General features: G+C 47.9%; 1 protein-coding gene across 1 annotated transcript; it reads left to right on the forward strand.

The window, feature by feature from the left end:
* Nucleotides 1-4,601: 4,601 nt before the first annotated feature.
* Nucleotides 4,602-26,461, forward strand: WNT5A (Wnt family member 5A). Its single transcript, XM_023189563.1, has 5 exons — nt 4,602-5,265; nt 11,291-11,424; nt 12,674-12,924; nt 17,644-17,936; nt 21,630-26,461. The coding sequence occupies exons 1-5, from the start codon at nt 5,260-5,262 to the stop codon at nt 22,086-22,088; spliced, it is 1,143 nt and encodes a 380-aa protein (XP_023045331.1). The 5' UTR covers nt 4,602-5,259; the 3' UTR covers nt 22,089-26,461.
* The last annotated feature ends 731 nt before the right edge of the window (nt 26,462-27,192 follow it).

The following is a 27,192-nucleotide window of genomic DNA, read 5'->3' on the forward strand; positions in this document are numbered from 1 at the left end:
AAGCATCCGTTTAGTGCCCCCCAAGGCACCATTGACTATGAAATGGTCATAGTCAACATGACATTAACACATAACACATAAGTGTTATATGAGGGAAGGACACCCTATTCAACAAATGGTACTGGGATAATTGGCATATAACACATAAGTAAGTTAGGAGGGCATAGTGAGTAATCAGGCTCAGTGCAAGGAGAACTTGAGAGTCTCAAAGAGCCTCCTGGAGTCAACCCAGAATCCAAAAATGTCCTATAATTTCAAGCGAGCCTTTTCCCCTCACAGGCCAGTGGCAGCACAAAGTGATGGTATTACTTTGACTGTGGCCGTGTGGTGGTGAGGAAGCCCCTGACCCCTTTCCGGCCTCTTTGTCTTCTTTAGGGCTCCATCTGTGGCCCTGCTCACACAGCCCTGCTGGTCTTGACTCTGAGGCAAAGGAGTAAACATCTTGGGGCTCTTTATTAGTTTATTTCAGAAGATGGAGCCTGTTTGCCCCTGGGGCCCATCCCTCTTTTATGGCCTCCAGCCTTTCTTGACAAATTCTAGTGACTGGAGAGAAAACCGCTTTCTACAGCAGGTCATTAAAACACCACCATAAACCCATGGCCATAAAATATTATTTGCTGGGCATAAAAGGGGGGTAGATTTTCCCAGAATGACAACCCAGGTCCTGCTTTCTCCTGCTGGGAAAGGCGGCACAGGGATGCAGTCGTTCATAAATTCCTTATCTTGCACTCTGCTTTGTGAATAATCCGGTTGGGAGAGCAGCCAAAAATATTGATTTATTTGTTCCACAGATTCAAAAGCATTTTTAATGAGTAGAGCGTGGTGATGCCTTGCCAGTATGTCTTCAGATGACTCAATCTGAGGCACACACCCAAATGCACACACAGTTTGCAAGGGGAAACATGAAGTTCCACAAACTGGAGGTCTGTCGAACACGAACCTTCACAGATGGAAAGGCATTGATATCTCTCCTTCCAACTGTCTGCTCATTTCCCAGCCAAACCAATCAATACCGTAATGGGACTGGTGCTTACAACTGAGCCTGGCTTTCTAAGGCAGCCCCCACCCCTACCCACTATTAAAGGGTCAAAAGGGATTTCAAGTTGATTCTCCTTAACACTGTCCTCTGAAATAATTCTTTCATCCATTCACCCATTCATTTGGTTGTTACTACGAAGCACCTACTAAGTGTCAGGCACTGTTCTGAGGACTGGGGCTCCAGCCATGAAAAACACAGATGAGGTCCTGCTGACATGAAGCTTACTGCTTCTGGGGTATAATCTCAGCACACTCATTATTAATATTAGCAGATAAAACTCACAACTCTTTATCTGAAGTCCTTGGGACTAGATGGTTTGTTGGAAACTTTGGGAAAATAAAATTGCACATTGATATTAATTTGCAAGCAGCCCAGTGAGGTCTGGGGAAATACCCAGTAATCAAATGCATTCATATTTATTCAGTGAAGAGTATTCCTAGCAAGTGGAATAAATCAAGACTAAGTCTTGTCATGTGAGGTCTGGTTTTGCCACCACAGGAGTTTGAAAACCTCTGTTTTCAGAGCTGCTTTTTTTCTAGAAGAGCAGGCATTGAGTGCCAGGTAAGTGCCTGACCCATGCTAGGAGCATTCCTAGACATCATGTTTCGTTCTCACCACTCCCCTGATTTTCAAGCTCATCTCATTTCATTCTCAACGCATTTCTACAAGGTAGATCATGAAATTTCTGCTTGCTGCTGTTGTTGCTGTTGTTGTGTGTAAGAGGGTTCTGAAGTGCTGGCTGAGAGGCTAGACAAGGTGTGACAGCGGGAAAGTGGCAGGGCAGGGACTGGAACTCCAGATTCCACAGCCGGCACTCTTAACCACTAACCAATACGGACTTCCACTACAGGAAAGACTGCAGAACAGGAAATAGCACTGTTTGGGCTGTGTCTATACAAGCAAAGGCAATTGGAGAGAAGCAGGTGATTATCCAGATAACTCAGAAAATAGCCATTAAAAAAAAAAAAAAAAAGGTTTGTGGTTGGGTAGCCAATGTTCCTACACTGGCTGTGTGTGTGGAGGAAATTCCCAGGTTAACGGCCCTGTTCTTCATGGAATAGGATCCTGTACACTAACTGCCTTGGACTCTGGGACACTGGGATGCTAGTTTCTCCATTCTTCACGAGCGCCATTTGGCAGCCCCTTTCATAGCTCCTATCCTGCCACTTCTCAGAGCTGCTGCACGTAAGGTGGGTCCCGGAGATCCATGCTCGCGGGGAGGGGCTGGGGTGTCTGCCCAGGAGGCACGTGCTCTCCCGCAGCCAGGGAATCTCAGTCTGCGGCTACTGGGCAGAACAGCAGGGGAGAGGGGGAAGGGCGGAGGGACGCAGCCCGGGGGCGATTTGCCGGGCGGAGACCCTCTTTTTCAGACACCTTCCTCCTGTGGGCAGATCTCAGGTTAGATTCGAAGACTGTAAAATGCCCACGGGTCGGGAAGTGGTCAAGGCTTACAGAGGAGGTTAGAGGAATGGAGACTCAGGAGGTAAAGGGAGGTGTCCCAAGGGGAGCTTGGAGAACCTTGGATTCCCCCTCCTTAAGGCCGCACACGCCTTGGGGGAAAGAAAGCAAGTGGGGGGCGGGAGGGTGCTAAGCAGGAGCTTCTGTCTCTGGCACTTGGTGGGAAGTTCACATTGCCATCTTTGCGCGCCAGGAAGGAGGCCGGGACTGGGGAAGGGTTCAGTCGGCTAGGACAATTAAGGAATGGGAAGGGGCTATGGAGGGTGGAACCGCGTCGCTGGAGCCTGGGCCGGCGAGCCCTAGGGTGTGGGGGTGGAGGTGGGGAGGGACTGGAAGAACAAAAGAAAACAGCCACCACCCCAACACACCTAGGCCACGGATTTTTCGCCTTAAGGTCAAGGGCATGCCAATGAGCGGAGAAAATAGAATCGTGTGTGTGTGTGTGTGTGTGTCTTCACCTTTGACAGCTGGAAGATGCGGACGGCAGAAAATAACTATTACGCTCCAGTGTGAGGCACTGTTTGTGGGGTGGGGCCCGCGTCGTACTGGAGGTAGCGGACACAAATCCACCAACCCTGCCCCTCCGGAGTCCCCAAAACCACGGGCACCTGGAAGCGTCTAGAAATTCCGGTGCCCGGAACCCGGTTTTGCCAAACTTCGCAATTGCCTCACCTGAGGGGACCGGCCAAGATCTCCGTGGCAGGGCCACGCATCGCGCCTGGATGCTCTGGGCCAGAGCCATATGAGCAATCATGCATCCCAGTACCCAAGTCCCTACTACTCTGGGGACGTTGCAGGAGGTGGGCGCCTAACACTATCCGTCAGCCCCAGGGCTTAAGTATCCTCTCCCAGAGGTAAGAATAAGGAGGTCCCCCATGAGGTTCCATGTCAAGGCAGCAGTCTCCGTGGAGCCCCAGTGGGAGCGGTCTGGGATACGCGAGCGAGCCAAGGGGTCCAGCCGGGGAAGTTGGGGTTCAGCCTCCCGCCGGTCGGTGGCTCTGGAAGGAGCGCAGACAACCAGGCGGCAGGCAGGCAGCGGCTGCAGAGTGGACCTCTCTCTTTCAGCAGATGCCGCGGGGGATGGGGAACCTAGAGACGGGGAGACAAGGGGGGTGTACCCCGCCTCCCGGCACCCCAGCCCGTAGTACGGCTTTAAAATCCTGCAGAGTTTGTCATAGGCCGGCCTCACCACGCATGCGCATAGGAGAAGTTGAGTTTTTTTCTTTCGTCCCCCCCTTCCTTCTCTCTTTCCAGCCGCCCCTAGTTCTGAAACTTTGAAGAACTTTTTTCTTTCTTTCTTTCTTTCTTTCTTTTTTTTTTTTTTTTTTCTTCCTTCTGAGAACACCAGGGGAAAGAGGAGTCTGGAGAGAGGGAGGGAGAGAGTAAGGCAGTTGGCCAGAAGGGCCGGGGGGTGGGAGGGGGGGACGCGTCCCCGAGGTCGGTCAGTCTGTCTGCGGGGCACAGGATCGCGTGGAAATCTGCTGCGAGCTCCACGGAGCCGCCTTCGCCGCCTAGAGCCGGGGTCCGTGCGGCAGCTACCCAGCGAGCCCTTCCGCCGCCGCCGTTGTGCCCGGGACCGCCCGCCTCCCGCCGGCCCGCTCTCCCGCCCCTCGGACCCGGGCGCCAACCGAGGAGGTGGGCAGCCTCGCCGGCCATGGACCGCCGGAGCTGAGTCGCCGCCGCGGAGCTCCGAGCTCTCGCCCCTCCCCAGCCTCGCGCCCGCGGTGCACTCGCTCCTCTTCGCCCTTCGCCCTGGAAAAAAGGGGAAAAGAGATTAATCCGAAGAGAGAAAGAACGGGATACGGGTGGGGGGAGCCCGCGTCTCCCCTGGGTTAGTCGCCCATCGCACCACCCCCCCCCAGCTCACCGCACAGCAATAAGTTTCGGGGCGACTTTCACCTATTTTGCGCCCCGTTTTTGCCGAACCCTAAAATGAAAGGACACAATTTGGCCCTGACTCTTGCAGCTCTGATGGCGACTTGTGCGTTTTCAGCGGCATCTCCCGGAGAAAAAGCCATGCGCGCCTGATTGTTCTGTGGCCCCAAAGCTGCAGCGGGGGTGTGTGTGTTGGGGTGTGTGTCTGTGTGTGTACAGAGACGTCCACACTAACTCGCGGCTGCAGGATCAGCGTCTGGAAGCAGACGTTTCGGCTACAGACCCGGAGAGGAGGAGCTGGAGATCAGGAGGCGTGAGCCGCCAAGAGTTTGCAGAATCCGTGGTGTGAATGAACTGGGGGCACCTGGGCGTACAGATCGCCCCCCCTTCCCCCGCCCCGGGCCAAAGTTGAGTAGTGGGACATTTTTTTTCACCCTCTTGTGAAGAATTTCTTTTTATTATTATTTGTCGTAAGGTCTTTTGCACAATCACGCCCACATTTGGGGTTGGAAAGCCCTAATTACCGCCGTCGCTGATGGACGTTGGAAACGGAGCGCCTCTCCGTGGAACAGTTGCCTGCGCGCCCTCGCCGGACCCGCGGCTCCCTAGTTGCGCCCCGACCAGGCCCTGCCCTTGCTGCGGCTCGCGCGCGTCCGCGCGCCCTCAGTTCCTGGGCGCATCCCAGCTCTGCCCCAACTCGGGAGTCCAGGCCCGGGCGCCAGTGCCCGCTTCAGCTCGGGTTCACTGCGCCCGCCCGACGCGCCCCGGAGGACTCCGCAGCCCTGCTCCTGACCGTCCCCCAAGGCTTAACCCGGTCGCTCCGCTCGGATTCCTCGGCTGCCCTCCCTCGGGTGGCTACTTCCTCCCCGAGCCCCCTCCCCCTCGCCATGAAGGTAGGTGTTCAGTGCGCCGCCGACTCTCGCCACTTTTTTTCTTTACTTCCCCCCACCCGCTGTTGGAAGTTAACTGAGTTCCCTTCGCCTCTTCCTATCCCTCCATTTCCCCAACCGCCTGGAGAAGCTGGAACTCCAGCGTCGCTGGCCGGAACCCCTACCCCTTCGCCCCCCACGCCGGGCGCACTGCCTCAGTGTCCCAGGAGATCACTTCTCAGCGCACCACCCGTTCTGCAAACCTTTTCGTCTTTGGAGAAAAACTGGGGAAGAGCGATAGTAGAAAAACCGAGTGCGGTTCACGGACGACTTTCCTTTTGCTCTGAGAACATTGAGTGTAATTTACTATGTATATTTCAGTAACAGGATAATGATTCAATTCAACAAATATTTACCAAGTGCCCACTGCGCGGGCACCGGGAGGGTGTGTGGCCGGGGCTCGGAATGGGGAAAGGGACTCCTTGGTTAAGAGAACCCGCAGAGGAACTAGGGGCCAACTACCCCAGAGCGGAGTACACCTTCCCCACACACCCCCGCACCGACGGAGGCCAGATTGTAGGCTTGCCTTGGCCGGGTAACTCGAGCGCTTCAGGCCCCTTTGCCTTTAAGAGTGCCTGGCGGGGGGCCAGCGCGCACCCCGGCGCGGGGAGAGGGGTCGCGTTATTAGCATTATTAGCCGCCACTGGGTGAGCTCAGGCACTTTGCAGCAGTGGTGGGGGCGGGGAGTTGTGGTGGTGTGGCTGTAATCCGGTACTCCGGGAGAGCGCTCCCCGGCCCCCTGAGCGGAGTCCGCCTTGTCCTTTAGAAAACACTTGGGCCTCCGCGTTGGGAGAGCAGGCGGGGGCCAGTTTGTGAACTCTTGTTTGTTTTAATTGTCAGTTGTATGTTAAAGCCGAGTCACACACTCCGAGGGTCACTGAGAGTTCACTTTTACGAAAAGTTAACGTTTCTTCCTGCAACATAAGTTGTTATTTTCTAAACAATTTTTCTTATCTGCCCTCCAAGCCTCGATTCCTATTTCCATTTTTCTGGTCTTTCCCATTTTCAGTTTCTTAGAAAATAAGGTTAGAATTGAAATTAAGATGTTTCCTAGAAGAAAACAACCCCTCTTCCCCCAAAAAAGTAAAAAAAAACAAAAACAAATCTGGAGACCCCACAGCCCTGTTTTACTTTCTAATCCCTGGCTGGTATCGAGGCCCCTTCTCTCTCGCCTGTCTTTTCTCTCTTCTTTCTTTAAATAGGCAGTTCGCTGTTAGGAAGTAACTTGGGCCTTGCCGTGAGGTCGCACCTCCTCAGCCCCTGCCCTCCCCCCAGCCAACATTCGCACATTCACTGCCGAACTAGTCAGATTTAGTTTCTAGACAGAGTCTGCCAGTGGAGTTTCGAGGGGGCAATGCGGAGGGTGCGCAGCAAACCGCAGGCCGACAAATGTGTGTGTGTGTGTGTGTGTGTGTGTGTGTGTGTGTGTGTAGGGGAGTAAAGGATCAGTTGTTCTCGGGTCCAGGACGTACTAGCCTTCGTCTCCTCCACCCCCCGACCCTCTCAGCGGAAGACCCTCCCCAGGAGGCCCGGCCCAAGAATCCCCTGTCTTCTCCTCCCCTCCCCAGTGCGCTGCGGTGCTCAAGGGGTTAGCACTATGCGCGCAGAACTCGGAGCCATCCCAGCCGTCTTTTCTTCCCCGCGGTGCGGTGCCGGCTGCCCCCTGTTGGCCGCCTTGAGGTAGGACGCCTCTGAGCCTGGGTTCCATGGGGCGGGCGGGCAGCTGCTCCCCTCTACCTCCCACCCCTGCCCCCTTCATCCCTCCCGATCACCAGACCCCACTCTCCCAGCAGGGGCCCTCGGAGGCCCCCAGAGGACCAGTTTCGCTGCGCCGCTGGATACGGAAGGGGCCACAGGTCCGGCCCAGCAAATGGGACTCGGCCAACTGGACACAGGGTTGGTACCTCTTCTTCTGGGCTTGGGAAGGAGAGTGTCGCCCTAGGAGGCCTCGGGTCTGGCCTCAGCTGCCTCCCAACTCTCTGTGGTCGAGAACAAGTGTTGCTTTCCCGCTTTTCACCCCACTTCCATCGTCTATTAAAAAGTGGGAGCGAAACTACCTTTAAAGAGTAGGGGTTCGACTATCATTTCACTTTCTTTCTGTGTCCAAAGACTCTGCTCCACCTCTGGACAAAGTTGATCCTCTGCCGAGAGGGTTAGACATCCTGTGTGAGAAGGTGTGAGTGGTGTGTGTGTGTATCCTGGGGTTGGAAAGCCCAGTCTAAGGGATGGACGAGGGCGCAGGAAACAGGAGAACCAGGCCAGATTGTTCTTCCCCTGGGGACTCACAGTACCCGAACCTGGACCTGCCTTCAGTGCTGAGGCCTGGGTGGCTCTCTTTTGTCATACTGATTCTGGCTCAAGGTGTAACCTCCGCCTTCTCTGTCTGGCAATTCCCTCCTCCCCCACCCCGCTCCGCGCGCGCCAACACACATGTTGCTGTGGACACAACCCTTGCGCCCAGGCATGGGGCGAGGCATGGGCAGTAGTGGCTCCTTTGTCTGCTCCCCTAAAGCGGACCTCCTACCCGCCTGGGCCGGCCCATTCTTCAGCTCCTCGCGCCGCTCCCCGCATTCTCCAGGGCAGGACGTCCCAAGTTTTTGGCTGCAACTGAGTGCTTTCCCGCTAGTTTCTCCATCTCTCTCCTTGCTTTAGGGAGATATCGGAGTGGGCAAAACAGCTTTCTTTTTCCACCGAGAGTGGAGATTCTTTTTGGAGTTTCCTATCCTCCCCTTCGATGCCTTGAGCCTGTGTCAAACGGGCTTATTCCGCCTAGTTGGCGTTCCTCATCGTTTGCACTCCCAGAAACTTGGGCCCTAAACGTAGAGAGTCTAGCAGAAGGGGATGCCTAGATTGAGTGTGGCAGCGCCCCGGGGCCGAAGGGAGAGGATCTTTGCCTGGCCTTTTAATCTTTTCCCTTAAGGGTCTGCATGCGGAGGACTTGGGTGTTGCGAGACTTTAGGTGCGGATTCGGCTGCTCCCCGCTCCCTCCGAGCGTCTTCTGAACAATTTTGCAACTGAGGTTTCCTCTCCCTCATCCCTCATTACCCCTGGCCCGCACCGCGGTTGGTAAAGAAGGATCAGGAACACCTTTAATCCGACGCGAAGGCTTTCAGGGATAAATAGAAAGGGAGCCACGTCGTTGAACTGCTCTGGATTGAAGACAGGGGCGCGGGAACGCCCTCCTCCACCTCACTCCTCTGGTGCGCTGAGCTCCTCAAACGCCCCCAGCCCTCCTCCCCATGGCACGCGAGGAAGATTCTCATTGTCCTTACAGTCATCTTCCCTGGGCCCCGAAAGCGTTGGAAACATTTAGCCCCTTCTTTGGGAAACTCAGCTTCTGATCAGAATTTTTGTTTTACCCCTGAGGTTGACAGTCTCCCCAGAGGTCTCATTTCATACTGTCTTTTCGGATCAGATCTCTTGGTAAACAGGCGAGGATGTTTTACCCTACAGAGCCGATGTATGTGTGAGTTCGCTGTGAGTTCCTTGAGTATCTCAAACTTGTGGGGCCTTTTCTGGGTTGCACCGGGATTGAAGCGGGAAGAGGGCCAAGGTGTTTCCGGGCAAGCGGCGGGGTTAAGTGGAGACGCGACTCGTGAGGCTCTCCTTTCCGATCCCCCTTTGGGACATCCTCTGCCTAACTCTACCCTGGAGCCAGGGAGACCCAAGTCGTGGAGACCGGATGGGCCCGCTCACAGTTGGCCTGGGCTCTGGGAACTGGTGGACTCTCCCCGGGGGCGTCGGGCTGGGAGTGGGTTCGGTTTGTGTGGCTTCGGCTATAACAAAGAGATCCGCTGTAATCCGCCGAATCTGTTATCAATTTCTCCGCTGCTTGAGCCCCGCCCCACGCGCCCCGCCCGCCGCGAAGTCGGAAAGTGCAAGCGGCCGGCAGCAATCTGGGCCGCTGACTTGGAAGCATGTCGCAGCGTGTGTGTCTGTGCACACGTGTGAGTGTGTAAATGTGCCCGAGTGTGAGTTTGTATGAATGTGTGCGTGCGCGGCATCGGCTGCCCTTGGGGAGAGTTGACTTTGCAGCCTGCGCTGCGCGTGAATCAGACTTTGCAGCCCACCCCCTCCCCTGGAGGAAACTTGACACTTAGGGCGGGGGTGGGGAGATAGCCGGAGCTTTCTCTCTCCTAGCTGGGGAAATCCCAGATTTCCATTCTCCGGGATGCGCGCCCCCGCCCCCCCCAACCAAGCTTTGCAGCGTTTTGGGGTTTTGGGGACAACTGGGCCTTGAGTGCGGAGCTCTGCTTAGCAGGCGCTGGGGACCACATAAGCATTTCCTCTCTGAGAAGCCCCGAAGCGTCCGGGCCAATGGGGCGGCTCATGGAGAAAAGCCTTGGCACGCTCCATAGCTTTACCAGGGCTGCCTAGTCCAGTCTGTCCCTTTTACGGCACAGGTTCCAAGCCAGGCTCTTCCACCGCCTTAAAGAGGCTCGTCTTTCTTTTCTTTTCCGTGGAAGGGGCTCCTTAAGGGGCTATGGGCGATGCAGCGCGGCAGGGTTACACTTATCAGAGATGTGAAAGGAGGTTTTTAAAACCCGCTCCTCCCACCGGCACCCGCCACCGACTTGCTCCGCCGCCGCCTACAGGTGGAGAAGTCACCAGCGGGGAGGAACGGCAGCGGAAGCTTCCAAGGCCAATTCCTACCCCTGAAATTCTTCAGGAAGGGAACCTTAGCCGCTGGGGGCTTCTTTGCCCTGGAATCGATGCGTCCAGCTGTGGCTCGGGAGCCAGCGCACTGGCCCCGTCTGGACTCGTCCGCAAGGGCTCTGGCCTCGCCCCGCATCCCCGCCTTTCGGGACTGACCGAACCAAGTCTGAGTTGGGCTGGAGAGGCTAGACTGGAGGCAGGGTGGCAGAGTTCCAATGCCAGCCTCACAGTGCCGCGATGGCAAAGTGACCCACAACCCCAGATCAGGACCAAGGGAAACTGGAGTCCCTCTGGACCTCCCATCTCCTCCCTCCCTGGTAGCTGCCAGGTGTGGGGTGGGAGGGAGAGTGAAAAATCAGAATTTGGGAGAAAGCTGTGGGGAGGGCAGGGAAGGAATCTTCTCTCCGGGCAGCGAGACCCAGAGTCCCTTCTTTCCTCTAGGGTTCCATCCCTTCTCTCAGTCCGTGGAAGAGGCCACAGGCACGCGGGTGAGGGTGGCACTCCTTTCCGGTTTCCTTGGTCGGGAGACCAGACCTCTCTCTCCATTATCCCCTAGGGCCCCTGTCTCCTTCTCTCCTCCCCAATCTGGCTGAAGAGCGTCCTGAAGGAAATCCGGGTTGCTCTTCCCCATCTGGAAGTGGCTTTCCCCAAATCGGCTCATAAACTGATTACGAAACATACGATGTTAATTCGGAGTTGTATTTCCCAGCTGGGCACTCTCGCGCGCTGGTCCCCGGGGCCTCGCCCCCCACCCCCTGCCCTTCTCTCCCGCGTCCTGCCCCCATCCTCCACACACCGCCCCCCCTCCCTGCGCTGGCCACCCCGCCTCCTCCGCAGCCGCTGGCGGCAGCGCGCTCCACTCGCCTCCGTGCTCCTCTCGCCCATGGAATTAATTCTGGCTCCACTTGTTGCCCGGTCCAGGTTGGGGAGAGGACGGAGGGTGGCCGCGGCGGGTTCCCGAGTGAATTACCCGGGAGGGACTGAGTACAGCACCAACTAGAGGGGAGCCAGGGGGTGCGGGACTCGAGCGAGCAGGAAGGAGGCAGCGCCTGGCACCAGGGCTTTGACTCAACAGAATTGAGACATGTTTGTAATCGCTGGCGTGCCCCGCACACAGGATCCCAGCGAAATCAGATTTCCTGGTGAGGTTGCGTGGGTGGATTAATTTGGAAAAAGAAACTGCCTATATCTTGCCATCAAAAAACTCACGGAGGAGAAGCGCAGTCAATCAACAGTAAACTTAAGAGACTCCGGATACTTCCGTTGTTTAAACTTGTATGCTTGAAAATTATCTGAGAGGCAATAAACATCTGCTCCTTTCTTCCCTCTCCAGAAGTCCATTGGAATATTAAGCCCAGGAGTTGCTTTGGGGATGGCTGGAAGTGCAGTGTCTTCCAAGTTCTTCCTAATGGCTTTGGCCATATTTTTCTCCTTCGCCCAGGTTGTAATAGAAGCCAATTCTTGGTGGTAAGTTCATTCTATGTGCGTGTTCTTTCTCTTCTTTTTCTTTTCTTTCCTTTCTTTTTTTTTTTTTTTTTTTTTAAAGATTTGTTTGTATGATGCGGGGATATTTAAAGCTGGATAGTGAGTGTGGGTGTATTTATCCAAGACATATGTATATATTTTACTTATATGTAGTTTTAAATCAGAATTTTCTTTTAACTTGTTAATATTGTAAAGCTTATCTTCAGCTCCTAGGGAATGGGAAACTATAAATCTAGGCCTTTTTCTATGAAGCCCTTGTTCAGATGTGTGCTTGTAGTACATCATGCAATAAAAAAGAACAGAAATTCACTTTGCTAATAATTGTAAGCCTATCTATAAAATTTACTTTTTGCCACCTCTAGGTAGTAAAAGTGAGTTTCAACTTTTATTTTCTGTCACTCGAGATTATTATTAACCTACAGAGTTTGAAGTAGGCAGAGTTCTAGGAGGACAGCTAAACTCCAAGTGCAAAAATATTGGGGCTGTAATGTGATCAAAAGGAGGTTAACTTGAAGTAGTCAAATGTCCCCAAGTGGGGGTTTCTTACTGGGTAGGGACCTTGTAGATAGACTGTAATATATCCAGAGGATTGTTTTTGACGGTGTTCTGGATATTTTTTTTCCCCATAAATGAATAGCATTTTTCTGACTGTCAAACATGACTTCTGTTCACTGGGTACCCTGTCTTGGGTCCCTCACAATCACATAAGGAGCCCTTTTAAAATGTCCAGAAACGTGGTGGATTTTCTCCAGTTTGTATACTTGTCCCTCTGTTCTTCCATCAGTCAAAAGGAACTGCTATCTCCTACCCGTATCTAATTGTGTCTACTTTCAGCATTCATAAGTTTTTAAGGCAGATTGGTCCAATTTGTGGGGCAAAGTGGGTCACTTTCTCTAATGTCAGAGGCCTATCCCTCAAACTGCTGTTTCCCCCTTTTCTGAGTGGATTTTGGAAATACTGGTTCAGGTATATGGTGACAGGGGCTAGGAAGGGAGTGAAAATACTAACTGAGGAGCCAGATGGCAGGATGGGAACTGCACAATACCTCCGTTTTCTGAGTGCAGTTTAAACAGAGGAGTTTTATGAAGCCCTTCTCATACTTTGTCATGAGGACAAGCAGGAGAGAAAAAAGCATCTGTGTGCTTAAAACTATGTATTGCTGACATGCTTTCAGGGGGCCCACCTCGAGATTTCACGTAAATCTTGAATGCACATCTCCCCCCGCTTGCAGGTCGCTAGGTATGAATAACCCTGTTCAGATGTCAGAAGTATATATCATAGGAGCACAGCCTCTCTGCAGCCAACTGGCAGGACTTTCTCAAGGACAGAAGAAACTGTGCCACTTGTATCAGGACCACATGCAGTACATCGGAGAAGGCGCGAAGACAGGCATCAAAGAATGCCAGTATCAATTCCGACATCGAAGGTGGAACTGCAGCACTGTGGATAACACCTCTGTTTTTGGCAGGGTGATGCAGATAGGTAGGAAAACATTTAAAATATTTTTTTAAAACATTAACTTTTTTTTCCTAGAAGAAATCCTTAGCATTTACTTCATGCTTGATAGAAAGCATGAAGAAGGATGCCTTCCAGCTCGGGTTGTGGCTTGGGCATTTTTGTCATTATAGCAAATGATGTTAATTCCTGTCCCTACACCTGATGATAAGTTTTGGATTTTAATCATATCAGGAGGCAAGTATCACAGACACCTGCATTTTTACAAACACTTAATTTTTCTATAAAGCATTTTGTTTAAAATAGAAGCAGAACACTTATTTTGGTTTCTTAAAAGTAGGTGGGGGAGAAGCAAGTCATTTATATGCTTTTAAACGTCGAAACTCTCTTGCCTGTTAGTTTTTTAAGCCACAAGTCAAACGGCCCAAGCATCAAACTAAAAATTGCCATCTTTTAGAATCCTGGATATATTGAAAGTGAAAAAAGTTTTAATTTTCCTAATAGAACTATTTCCTGAGGCTATAAAGATATAGATGTTAAAAGCTTTATTTTAAGTCCCAGAAACAATTTTAATTAAAAGTGATCCAATTTATGTTTGTGATTTCAGCAACTGATATAATAAAAGCATATGCTTGGGATGTCAACCTAGGAACTTTAAAAAAAAAAAAAATTAAGAGTATTGCTCACAGTCCGATTCTTAATTTTAAATACGTTGTTGAACATCTTACTTCCCCATTCAAAGAGACAGCATTTCAAATGGGCTAAAGGCAAAGATTTTGAAAAATCTGTTTGTTTGCCTCTGCTTTTGTGTAAATAGTATAGGATGCTATTTGACAGATGTGGTACAATGTGTGTTTTCTAGTGTGAATATTTTAGGTTTCTCTACTTTTATGCAAAAAAGCCCTTATAATTAATATGACTGCAGTGACTCCCAAAGTAAGAAGCAATTTATCAAGGCAATTAACTGTTTATACTGACTGAAAAGAAAAAGTTGGCTTAATATCCATCACAGATGGATAAAATGCTTTTTTTATTTAAAAAAAAAAAAAAAAACCCCTGAAAATTACATTCATTGAGAACAAAAAAGAGTTGTCAGGTGACGTTTGAGCCAAGCAGTTTCATAAACTAAAATAATACAAGACTGGAAGCTGTTGCCCTGATTGAATGGGAGAATGGCCTGTAGCCTCAGCCTGCAAAGTTTCATGGGGCTTTGTCCTTTCTGTTAATGATTAAAATGTGCTAATGTATATACTGGGATCTGAATGTAAGAGCTAAGCTTCAGGAACACAGTTTTCCCTGCCTGTGGGCTGTCTTATGTAGTTAACTGGGAGTGTGGTAGATTTATTCTCCCGTGTGCTGATATCGTAAGTGAACTTAAATACTTTTGAAAAATTCTGTGAGGATGGTAAGTTGTCAACTTTTCCCCCTTCTTATATGTTCCTCCTAAACTGCCTTCCTCTCAAACTATGGGACTACTTTTTCACATGTATATGAGTTAGTAAAAATCATACACCTCTGATGGTAACCAAGAAGGAAAACAGCAATCGGAACTGTTTATCTGTGTAGTCACTTGAACACAGCTTTGATTTAAGATCCTCCTCTCGTTTTCATACGTAGCCTGTTTTGGGCCAAAATGTTCAGAATAAGCTATCATTTGCTAAGTGAATTTGAGTTCTGCTGGAGATTTATTTTAAATGCGGTCCAAGATTCAAAGAGCCTGCTTCCTCAGGGAACAAGCAGAACCCTTGGTACAAAAGCCTATATTTAATTGTCCCTGGAAAGTATGCTCTCTGGTCTTCAGCTGCACAGTACTACTGTCTGGGTCCATGGGAAGTGGATGGGAGTGGTACCTCCCTACAGCCTCCGAGACAGCCCTCCTAGATACTATCATCAAGTCAGCTGATGTCCTGGGAAGATGAGAGTGCCTATGGCATCCTCCCCTGCCAAAGGTCTCCCAAGTGCCTAGCGTCTCAGAGCAGAAAGCTGCTGCTGGGTGGCTTGTGGTAGGACACCGATGGGGCCTTCTGTTTTTTACTTAATTAAAAAAGAGAGAGGAGAGAAAAGAAAACAATAGATTTTTATGAAAGAGGAACATGGACCCAGTTCCAATAGTTGGAAAATTTCTTCGCTTTCACTTTTCCACTTAAGAGAATATTTGAAGAGAATGAGCTGAGGGAAAATTTAAAACACCTTTGATGCCAAAAGGTGTGTGTGTGTGTGTGTGTGTGTGTGTGTGTGCGTGCCCACCCCAAAGCCCTCAGTATACCAAGGACATTGAGAGTAATTCTTCTTTGTGAGAATCTGACCTTGTGATGGGGCCAGTGTCTGAGAAACTCAGGCCGCCACCTCTGACCCCCTCTTCAACTCATTTTTCTGAGATGCCAGTTGCCTTGGAGGCACCATGCACAATTACTTCATGAAGGGCCCACTCTTCATTTTGGAAACTTTCTCATTTTTCATCATGCTACCCTTTCCTTCCAGCTTTTGTCCCCATCTGTCTCTTCTTTGTTTCCATGCTGTGAAAAGATATGTAAGGAAGGCACCACTTGTAAGGGGTGTAGATGTGGGTTTCGCAGGAAGGGAAACCTAACTGAATCAGCAGTATTCCAACCAGGATGACTGTGTCCTCCGGCAATTAGCCAAAGAATACTTTTCAAACCGACGCTTACCCTGAAGTCTCCAATTAGCTTAGAGGGATCTCCCAGGTTTGTATTCTGGGGCATAAAAGGAAATGCTCAAAATAGACTTATGAAAAAAGCAGCATTGTTTGTGTTTTGTATAAAGCCTTCTTATGCTCTGTATCCTCAAAGGACAGTGTCTTCTTTTCCTCTATCCCCAGAGGATCATTTCATCTCCTCTTCCTCTAGCTACTACCTCTTTGTTCTATAAATCCCCCATCCAGGGCCACGGCATTTTCTGTACTATCAAATTACTCCTTAGAAGCTATATATTGTCCTCATTCTTTTCCATTCCCCTGATGTGCTCTGCCTCTCTAATCCTGCTAGATAGATGTAACGCATCACAGGAACTTTCTAGAACCTCCTGCCAACCACCAGCACATACCTTCAAGTCATTCATTTTGAAAATATGGGAGGGGGAGGATATATGGTAAATCAGAACCATCACCATTCACAAATGGCTGTGCCTGGCATGGAGCCAAAGACCAAGAATGAGGTGGCCTGCTGGATGCTTGAACTGGCATCACTGTCCTCCTGCAGAATAACCTTTCTCGTTGAGACTGAGTCCTGTTGTCAGCTTTTCTTGTGTTCCCCACTTCCCCCTCAGAAAAAAGATTGTTAGCAAGCTCTCAAAGTAAGTATAGGAGAAACTGATTGGGGTACATGAATTTCAGCACCAGAAGAGGTCCCTTTCCTTGCATCTATTTAAATACCCTTATTTTGCAATTGAGGAAAGTGAGCCTGCACCCCAGTCCCACCCCTACCCCATGCTTCAGCTGGCTGGATGATGGATAACGCTTTCTCTCCCAGATAACAGTATTTTTATTAACTGGCTCTTGTTACATGCAGAAATGTCTCTATGTACAAGTGAAGTTTAAGGTAGTCTATGATAGCCTCCAGTGTTTTCCTTACAAATAGGGTCCCTGTAACTATTATATGCAGATATTCCTTACAAGTTTTGAGGAAGAAGATAACCTCCCTCCCTCTTTTCCCCATAGGTTGTGCTTTTTTCCTTCTTGCTGTCATTCTAATACTTTGAGGCAAAGGCAGTGGGGGAGTGGGCAGGGGGTGTTTGCAGAAGTGGCATTAAAGAACAACAGGCTGTTTTAAAAGCAGACACTCATTCTTGAACGAGAAGTGTAAGGCCAATCAGCCTGGGATTTAAGAAGAGCAAACTTCGTTTATGACTCTCTATGAGCTGATTTAGAATTGTCCTCTGGGAAAGTAAAGAGCCTTGTCTTGAGAAATACTTTCTGCTGCGTGAAGGAAGGAGGAGGAGAGGTTACAACTGCCAGAGGAGGAGGGGACACAAGGCCAAAACGAGTGTGGCAGAAACTAGTGTGGCCGCTGGCAGTGTCTGCCTTAGACTCAAGGCCTAGCAAATTCTGTAATCATGCCCTATGTGTAACTAAAATGAAAATAATACTGAACATTAAAATAAGTGTAAGGAAGTCTACCCATATTCTGAGTGTTCCTTCAATGACTTCTTTCACGTGCATTTTTGGAAACATCAAGTTTTGACTATTTTCAAAAGAGTTACAGAGAAAATCAATCCAGCACTGCTTAGAATCCGGCCTTCAGCTCTGAAATGGCTGAGCAGAGATACCGGGGATCTGCTACTCCTTTGCTAATTGTTGCTTCTGTGTGTTTTGGGGGATCTTGCTCGGCTTCCCCTCAAGCTGGGCCCAGGGCCTGGTGCGTGTTAAGGATGGGGCAGCCTGAGCTTTTACCTTGTTGATCCCCTACTCCCTACGCCCCCCTCCCCCGCCAACCCCCCTACTCCCTAACCTCTACCCCCACCTCCCCCAACCCCTACCTGCCCTTCTACCTCCCCTCTACTCTTGCTTCCCCACCTCCTACTTCCCCCAACCTCCAGCCTCCCCTACCTTCTACCTTCCCCCCTCCCTTCCTCGCCCCTACCCCACCTCCTACCTCCCCTCCATCTCTACCTTGTCCCCCTCCTCCTACCTCCCTTGCATTCCCTACCTTGCCCCCACCTCCGCCCCCGGCAGCAACCTGGCCCAGCGTGTGGGGCAGGCGGCCAGTGACCCCTTGTTCTTACCCGCAGGCAGCCGCGAGACGGCCTTCACATACGCGGTGAGCGCAGCTGGGGTGGTGAACGCCATGAGCCGGGCGTGCCGCGAGGGCGAGCTGTCCACCTGCGGTTGCAGCCGCGCCGCGCGCCCCAAGGACCTGCCGCGGGACTGGCTCTGGGGCGGCTGCGGCGACAACATCGACTATGGCTACCGCTTTGCCAAGGAGTTCGTTGACGCCCGCGAGCGGGAGCGCATCCATGCCAAGGGCTCCTACGAGAGCGCTCGCATCCTCATGAACCTGCATAACAACGAGGCAGGCCGCAGGGTAAGTGCCCCGCCCCCGCATCTCTGTCCCCTAGCCTTGCCCTCCAGCCTCCCTGTCGCTCCTTCCCCTCCCCTGCCACTCCTTCGCTATATGGTCCTGTCTCTCTCTCCGCCTCTTTCTGTCTCTCCTTATCTTTCTCTGTCTTTCCTGTCTCTTTGCTCCTCGTCCTGTTCCCGTCTCACTTTCTTTCTCCCTCTTCCCTTCCTTTCCTCCTTCCCTGTCTCTCTCTTCTCCACATTTGTCTCTCTCTCTTTCCTCCATCTCTCTCCATAGTTGCCCCCGCACATCCCAGAAGGGCCTCCTGGGGGGATAATCTTCCCTTGCGCCCCCAGCCAAGGTGATCCAGCAGTTATCTGAAAAATACCTTTCCTTGCCTTTTTAGTTAGTCCCCGGTACCCTTGGCTAGTGGAGCACAGAAAGAAGAATGGGAATACCTGTCTGCCTCCTGCCTGGACGATGTCTGTGCTTGGCGTTCAGCTTGGGACAGGGATTTTGTGTCTTCCTAGGTCCCCAGATGGGAAAGCCCTCACCCCAGCTTTCAGGCTCTTTCCCTCCTTTCTTTCTCCCTGCCTCTCTTTATGTCATTAGGTAGCAGGCCTGATGGATGCAGGGTTTTTTTAAAAGGGCTTTTCTAGGAAAAGGACAGCATTTTTAGCAGTGTGGGATTTTATAGGTCTGACCATCAGGCCAATCACAAAGTGGCTCTGGAGAGAAGAGAGCAGCAGAAGTGCTCAGGGAGGACCATCTTTGCAGTCTCACGAGTCTCCTGGTTCCCCTTCTTTCCTTCCCCTGGTGGGGATATGAAAAGCTACTTCTCAATAGTTAAAAAGACCCTTTTTTTCCTGCGGTTAAACACATGGCACTTTATGGCTGTTTTAAAATGAAGGGGTGAAAACTTTTCTTAACTTTGGCAGCACTGAAAACCAGGGCCATTATTTTTTCACAGAACCCAAGGTAGGTGCCAGGAACTTTCTGGTCAGAGATTTCACTCTTCTGTATTTTGGGGTGAGGGAGAAGGAAGATAATCACAGAGTAAACTGTAGATTGGGAAACTGAGGCCCAGAAAACCACTTCATGACCATGGGAGAAAATTTAAAAATGGAAATATAAGCCTAGGTACATTTTTATTGAATTCATGCATCACAGCTGAGTGGTGAAGAGCTAGCAGTGTGGGAATTAGAGAAATCTGGGTTAAAATGAAGCATTGTCTGTTCTTTGCTTTTTCTGAGCCTCTGTTTTCCCATTTCCACATCTGTTAAATGGCCATGGCAAACAATCACGAGGTGATTGTGAGGACTGAGATCATCTAGTAGGTTGAACCATGTGAAATTGCCAACACTTGACTCTTTTTGACCTCCAAAATGACAGTTTCAGTTGGTTTAATTAAAGGTCTTAGTTTAGTGTCGGCCAGTAGTAAGTGCTTGATAGATGATAACTACTAAACATTATAAGCAAAGGACATAGAGAAGTCAAAGATCGCGTAGATAATTCCAGCTAGCGTATCTTCTCATATTTGATGTTAAACATTTGGGTGTATTGAGGAAGGACTAAACTCTACAGAATTTTGCCTGTGCTGCCCTGAGGGGTCAAATAATTGCTACAGACAGAGTGTGGCCTCTCCTTTCTCAGGCCTCTCATTGCCATGGTGTCTGCCGTGTCGGTTGCCTCCTCTGTGGTGGACCCAGGGCCATATGAAGATTTGGTAGGGGGGGTTGGGATCAGCCTCATTTTCTCTGGAAGCCCATAAAACCTTGCTTTCACCCTCTTCAGGGATGCATCACTGGGATCTCTATATATGACATGCCCAGTGCCTCAGATCCCAAATGCCTCCAGAAGAGAGCTATGTCTGACTCTTAAAGGCCCCTATCCAGGGGTATGCCCATATGTGGTACTTTCGTACATCTTTGGGACTTTCTTAGCCTTCTGTCATGTCCAGAAATCATCAGAGACTTGGCAACCAAGAAGAGAGGGTCAAGGGATTTCCAAGTGGCAAGAGAGGATTTGGGGAAGTTTGAAAAGCACCTATAATGTTACACTTCTGCATTTTTTTAGTAGAGAGTTTTTTGGGGGTAAATTTGATCATTGGAGTAGTGAGCTGAGTTTGGATTTTGGTGAGTGAGTTTACGAAGAAGACGGTTTTTTTCTCTAGGATGGTGGGGCTAGGGGATGGAAATTTGGGCACCATGCCAGGAAATCATATTAGAATTTCCACGGGGCATTAGCTTTTAAATTTTCCTCAATGTGGAGCAAAGGTTAAATACATTTGCAAAACCCTTTCTCAGACTAGCTGAGTGCCTGAAACTCCTTATGCCAAGAGAGTACACTTTGGCCCCCTTTAAAAGAGCCCCTGTGAATCCCTGGAGGAAGAAAGTGGCTGTTATCTGTGGAAGAGGCCTTCTGACACACCCCCAGCCTCCAGGTTCCTGACAGGTCTTCTCCAGCACACTCACACTACGTGGACTCTGGAGGGTCACTGGCACAAGGAACTATGGGCAGCAGGGTCTATAAATAGGCAACCACCACCTCCCAGACTGCTGGGCAGTGTTGTGGGGCCAGACCCATGGGCACTGCTACTATTGGTCCGAGGTGACTGGGCAAGGGCCCAGATGCCATGTCCTCATCACTCTGGAGAAAGATCAGATTTACTGTGTCCCTTGTCACCCTAAAGAAAGACCAGATGTACTGTGTCCTAAGGGCCAAGCACTTTCCACATCTCCCCTGATTTTATCCTTATAACAGTGCTTGGAGGTTGGTGCCATCACTGCTGCCTTCACAGATAGAAAACAGAGGGCTGATAAGGTGCAGCCTGTTGTCTGAATTCAAGGGTAGAGTCAGGAACACAATCCACGTCACTTGGCTCCAGGGTGGGTGCTCTTGGCCTAGGGGGGTGGTGGATGGGGTAGGGACTGTGTGGGAAACAGGATTGAGGATACCTGAGTTCCAGGCCCAGTCCCCCCACACTTTAGCTGTGTGACCTGTGCAGGCTACTCAGCATCACTGTGCCGTCATCCAATCCAGCCCATGTCGTAATGTTGCTGGGATGGTTAAATGCGATCATGAGTGTAAGGACACTTACAGTGCCTGGTGCACAGCAATAATAGTAGTAGTGGGTTAAGATTTGAAGCTTGATCCCACTGGGGCTGGACTCCTCCCAATTCTGCACTTACAAGCTGGATATCCATGGGCAAGTCACTAAGCATGGGCTTGGAGTCCAGCTGCCTGGGTTCAAATCCTGGCACCCTTACTCCCAGGAGTTGGTTGAGTAGCTCATCTTTCTGGGTTTCACTTTCCTCCTCCGTGAAATGGAATGATACTAGCACTTCTCACCTAGCTGGTACTGGGGATGAATTCAGGTAATGCATTGTGAACAACCTCTGGGATGAGTGTCCACATGTTGCTGTTGCTGTTTCTCTGAAAAAAAGCAGCTGGAACATTTTTTTTTTTTCCTGTTCCTATTTAAAAAACCATGGTTGTTGATAATGATGATATAATAATGAGTGGCTAAGAACATATTTATTTGGAAGAATTTTTAAAGAAGGCAACACAAGACTTCTGGTGAAGGAAATATCATACAGCCCTTAATTCAGCTGGGGAACATAGCTCCATGGAGAAGGTGGAGGAGAACTTTGTTCCCACAGCCTGTATCTGGCTCCTCCATGAATGTGTGTACTGATTGTCCCCATTTCCCTGCAGACGGTGTACAACCTGGCTGATGTGGCCTGCAAGTGCCATGGGGTGTCTGGCTCATGTAGCCTGAAGACATGCTGGCTGCAGTTGGCGGACTTCCGCAAGGTGGGTGATGCCCTCAAGGAGAAGTATGACAGTGCGGCGGCCATGCGGCTCAACAGCCGGGGCAAGTTGGTGCAGGTCAACAGCCGCTTCAACTCACCCACCACACAAGACCTGGTCTACATCGACCCCAGCCCTGACTACTGCGTGCGCAACGAGAGCACCGGCTCGCTGGGCACACAGGGCCGCCTGTGCAACAAGACGTCGGAGGGCATGGATGGCTGCGAGCTCATGTGCTGCGGCCGCGGCTACGACCAGTTCAAGACCGTGCAGACGGAGCGCTGCCACTGCAAGTTCCACTGGTGCTGCTACGTCAAGTGCAAGAAGTGCACGGAGATCGTGGACCAGTTTGTGTGCAAGTAGTGGGCGCCGCCCAGCACTCAGCCCCGCTCCCAGGACCCGCTTATTTATAGAAAGTACAGTGATTCTGGTTTTTGGTTTTTAAAAATATTTTTTATTTTTCCCCAAGAATTGCAACCGGAACCATTTTTTTTCCTGTTACCATCTAAGAACTCTGTGGTTTATTATTAATATTATAATTATTATTTGGCAATAATGGGGGTGGGAACCAAGAAAAATATTTATTTTGTGGATCTTTGAAAAGGTAATACAAGACTTCTTTTGATAGTATAGAATGAAGGGGAAATAACACGTACCCTAACTTAGCTGTGTGGACATGGTACACATCCAGAAGGTAAAGAAATACGTTTTCTTTTTCTCAAATATGCGATCATATAGGATGGGTAGGATTCAGCTCAAAGAGGGTGGTAGAAATCTATTCACAATTCAGCTTCTATGACCAAAATGAGTTGTAAATTCTCTGGTGCAAGATAAAAGGTTTGGGGGAAAAAAACCCCAAAACAAACTTCCCTTCCCCAGGGGGGCTGCTAGCTTGCCTTTTGCATTTTCAAAATGATAATTTAAAATGTAAGGACAAGAATCTCATATTCTCAAGGAAAAAGGGTATATCACATGTTTCATTCTCCTCAAATATTCCATTTGCAGACGGTCATATTCTAATAGCTCATGAAATTTGGGCAGCAGGGAGGAAAGTCCCCAGAAATTAAAAAATTTAAAACTCTCCTATCAAGATGTTGATTTGAAGCTGTTATGGGAATTAGGATTCCAGATTGTAAAAAGATCCCCACATAATTCTGGACACTAGATTTTTTTTTGGTGTGGGGAGGTTGGTTTGAATATAAATGAAAATATCCTGATATTTTCTTAGGGATACTTGGTTAGTAAATTGTAATTATAAAAATAATACATGAATCCCATTCACAGGTTCTCAGGCCAAGCAACAAGGTAATTGCATGCCATTCATCACTGCACCAGAGCAGACAACCTGTTTGAGGAAAAACAGTGAAATCCACCTTCCTCTTCACACTGAGCCCTCTCTGATTCCTCCATGTCGTGATGTGATGCTGGCCACATTTCCAAACGGCAGCTCCACTGGGTCCCCTTTGGTTGTAGGACAGGAAATGAAACATTAGGAGCTCTGCTTGGAAAACAGTTCACTACTTAGGGATTTTTGTTTCCTAAAACTTTTATTTTGAGGAGCAGTAGTTTTCTATGTTTTAATGGCATAACTTGGCTAATGGAATTCGCAGAGCTGTCGCAGCGTTTCACTGTTATGATCCTGTGTTTAGATTATCCACTCAAGCTTCTCCTATTGTACTGCAGGTGTACCCTAAAACTGTTCCCAGTGTACTTGAACAGTTGCATTTATAAGGGGGGAAATGTGGTTTAATGGTGCCTGATATCTCAAAGTCTTTTGTACATAACATATATATATATATATACATATATATAAATATAAATATAAATATATCTCATTGCAGCCAGTGATTTAGATTTACAGTTTACTCTGGGGTTATTTCTCTGTCTAGAGCATTGTTGTCCTTCACTGCAGTCCAGTTGGGATTATTCCAAAAGTTTTTTGAGTCTTGAGCTTGGGCTGTGGCCCTTCCGTGATCATATCTTGAGCGCGACGAAGCAACCTTGTTTCTGAGGAAGCTTGAGTTCTGACTCACTGAAATGCGTGTTGGCTTGAAGATATCTTTTTTCTTTCCTGCCTCATCCCTTTGTCTCCAACCTCCATTTCTGTTCACTTTGTGGAGAGGGCATTACTTATTGTTATAGACATGGACATTAAGAGATATTCAAAACTCAGAAGCATCAGCAATGTTTCTCTTTTCTTAGTTCATTCTGCAGAATGGAAACCCATGCCTATTAGAAATGGCAGTACTTATTAATTGAGTCCCTAAGGAAAATTCAGCCCACTACATAGATAGCTAATTTTTTTTTCTTTAAATAAGGACACCTCTTTCCAAACAGTGCCATCAAATATGTTCTTATCTCAGACTTACATTGTTTTAAAAGTTTGGTAAGATATACATCTTTCATACTCCTCTTAGGCAGGATGGCTTTCATATCACCTCAGCCAACTGTGGCTCTTAATTTATTGCATAATGATATTCACATCCCCTCAGTTGCAGTGAATTGTGAGCAAAAGATCTTGAAAGCAAAAAGCACTAATTAGTTTAAAATGTCACTTTTTTGGTTTTTATTATACAAAAACCATGAAGTACTTTTTTTATTTGCTAAATCAGATTGTTCCTTTTTAGTGATTCATGTTTATGAAGAGAGTTGAGTTTAACAATCCTAGCTTTTAAAAGAAACTATTTAATGTAAAATATTCTACATGTCATTCAGATATTATGTATATCTTCTAGCCTTTATTCTGTACTTTTAATGTACATATTTCTGTCTTGTGTGATTTGTATATTTCACTGGTTTAAAAAACAAACATCAAAAGGCTTATGCCAAATGGAAGATAGAATATAAAATAAAACGTTACTTGTATATTGGTAAGTGGTTTCAATTGTCCTTCAGATAATTCATGTGGAGATTTTTGGAGAAACCATGACGGATAGTTTAGGATGACTACATGTCAAAATAATAGAAGAGTGGTGAATTTTACCACAACCAAACTATTTGGAAGCTTCAAAAGGTTTCTATATGTCATGGAACAAAAGGGGAATTCTCTTTTCCTATATATGTTCCTCAAAAAAAAAAAAAAAAAAATCAAGCAGATGGCTTAAAGCTGGTTATAGGATTGCTCACATTCTTTTAGCATTATGCATGTAACTTAATTGTTTTAGAGCGTGTTGCTGTTGTAACATCCCAGAGAAGAACGAAAAGGCACATGCTTTTATCCATGACCAGATTTTTAGTCCAAAAAAAAATGTATTTTATTTGTGTGTGTTTACCACTGCAACTATTGCACCTCTCTATTTGAATTTACTGTGGACCATGTGTGGTGTCTATGCCCTCTGAAAGCAGTTTTTATAAAAAGAAAGCCCCGGTCTGCAGAGAATGAAAACTGGTTGGAAACTAAAGGTTTGTTGTGTTAAGTGCAATTAATACAAGTTCTTGTGCTTTTCAGAAATGTACACGGAAATCTGGACAGTGCTGCACAGATTGATACATTAGTCTTTGCTTTTTCTCTTTCCGGATAACCTTGTAACATATTGAAACCTTTTAAGGATGCCAAGAATGCATTATTCCACAAAAAAAACAGTAGACCAACATATAGAGTGTTTAAAATAGCATTTCTGGGCAAATTCAAACTCTTGTGGTTCTAGGACTCACATCTGTTTCAGTTTTTCCTCAGTTGTATATTGACCAGTGTTCTTTATTGCAAAAACATATACCCGATTTAGCAGTGTCAGCATATTTTTTCTTCTCATCCTGGAGTGCATTCAAGATCTTCCCAATACAAGAAAATTAACAAAAAATGTATATATAGGCAGCAGCAAAAGAGCCATGTTCAAAATAGTCATTATGGGCTCAAGTGAAAAGAAGACTTTTAAGTTTTAATCCAGTTTATCTGTTCAGTTCTGTGAGCTACTGACCTCCTGAGACTGGCACTGTGTAAGTTTTAGTTGCCTACCTTAGCTCTTTTCTTATACAATTTTGCTAATACCAAGTTTCAATTTGTTTTTACAAAACATTACTCAAGCCACTAGAATTATCAAATATGATACTATAGCAGAATAAGTACTGTAAATAAGAGACCGATACTAGCTAACTCCAAGAGATCATTAGCAACATCAGTCCACAAAGACTGAGTGGCCCACAATATATAGAGAGATAGAAAAGGTAGTTATAACTTGAAGCATATATTTAATGCAAATAGGCACCAAGGCACAGGTCTAAAATACTACATTGTCACTGTAAACTATACTTTTAAAATATTTATTTTTTTAAAAGTATTTTCTAGTCCTTTCTCTCTCTGTGGAGTGGTGAAAGAGAGATGCCTTGTTTTGAAAGTAAGGTGATGAAATGAATTTTTAATTCAAGAAGCATTCAGAAACATAGGAATTAAAACTTAGAAAAATGATCTAATTTCCCTGTTCATACAAACTTTACACTTCAATCTGATGATTGGATATTTCATTTTAGTGAAATATCATCTTGTTAGCTAACTTTAAAAAATGGATGTAGAATGATTAAAGGTTGGTATGATTTTTTAAAATGTGTCAGTTTGAACCTAGAAGATTGAATTAAAATGCTGTCTCCGTATTTTAAAAGCAAAAAAGAAATGGAGGAAAATTGCATCTTAGACCATTTTTATATGCAGTGTACAATTTGCTGGGCTAGAAATGAGATAAAGATTATTTATTTTTGTTCATATCTTGTACTTTTCTATTAAAATCATTTTATGAAATCCAGTGCAGTCGTGTGTGTGTGTTTAGCAGAGAGAGTGTTCACTGAAGTTTGATGTGGGCATGGATTACGGCTTAGGGTATCCAGAAAAAAACACATACATTTCAGGTATGTAGATGATATGGTGGTTGAAGCTCAAGCATGTATTTTGTACGTTAGTGTTCATTTTTCTTTTGCCTATTGCTGATTTTCTTCATTTCTTATCTGCTCTGCTGCTGTTAATCCCTAAGAGTTGTAGTGCGATTTTTTTTTTTTTTTTTTTTTTTTAGTGTAGGCATTTAGCACAGTGAGATGGGACTACCATGAAATTCTAGGGCAAGCAAAGAAAGAGTGACTTGAGGAGAGAAATAAAACAATGTTGAAGATGAAGAACAGACTGAACCACCTGGAATATTCTGCAGGTGGCTTTTTTCATCTTGCAACAGTTGGCAGTAAGCTCTTTAGATTTTGTTCCGGTTGCTTGATCTTGGCACTATTGGCATTTTGAGCTGGATAATTCTTTGTTGTAGGGATTTATTTTATGTGATGTTCAGCAGCATTCCTGGCCTCTACCCACTAGATGCCAATAACATCCTTCCATTTGTGACAATCAGAAGCATCTATAGACATTGCCAAATGTGCCCCGGGGAGCAAAATCACCCCCAGTTTAAAACCATGACTTTAGTTGGAAGGACTGAGGTTTGAGCACTTGGGAAATACTGGCTGACAACCATGGTGGACTGTTGCTTGCCTAGGT

The sequence above is a fragment of the Piliocolobus tephrosceles genome, chromosome 2 (genome assembly GCF_002776525.5).
Source record: "Piliocolobus tephrosceles isolate RC106 chromosome 2, ASM277652v3, whole genome shotgun sequence".
Lineage (NCBI taxonomy): Eukaryota > Metazoa > Chordata > Mammalia > Primates > Cercopithecidae > Piliocolobus > Piliocolobus tephrosceles.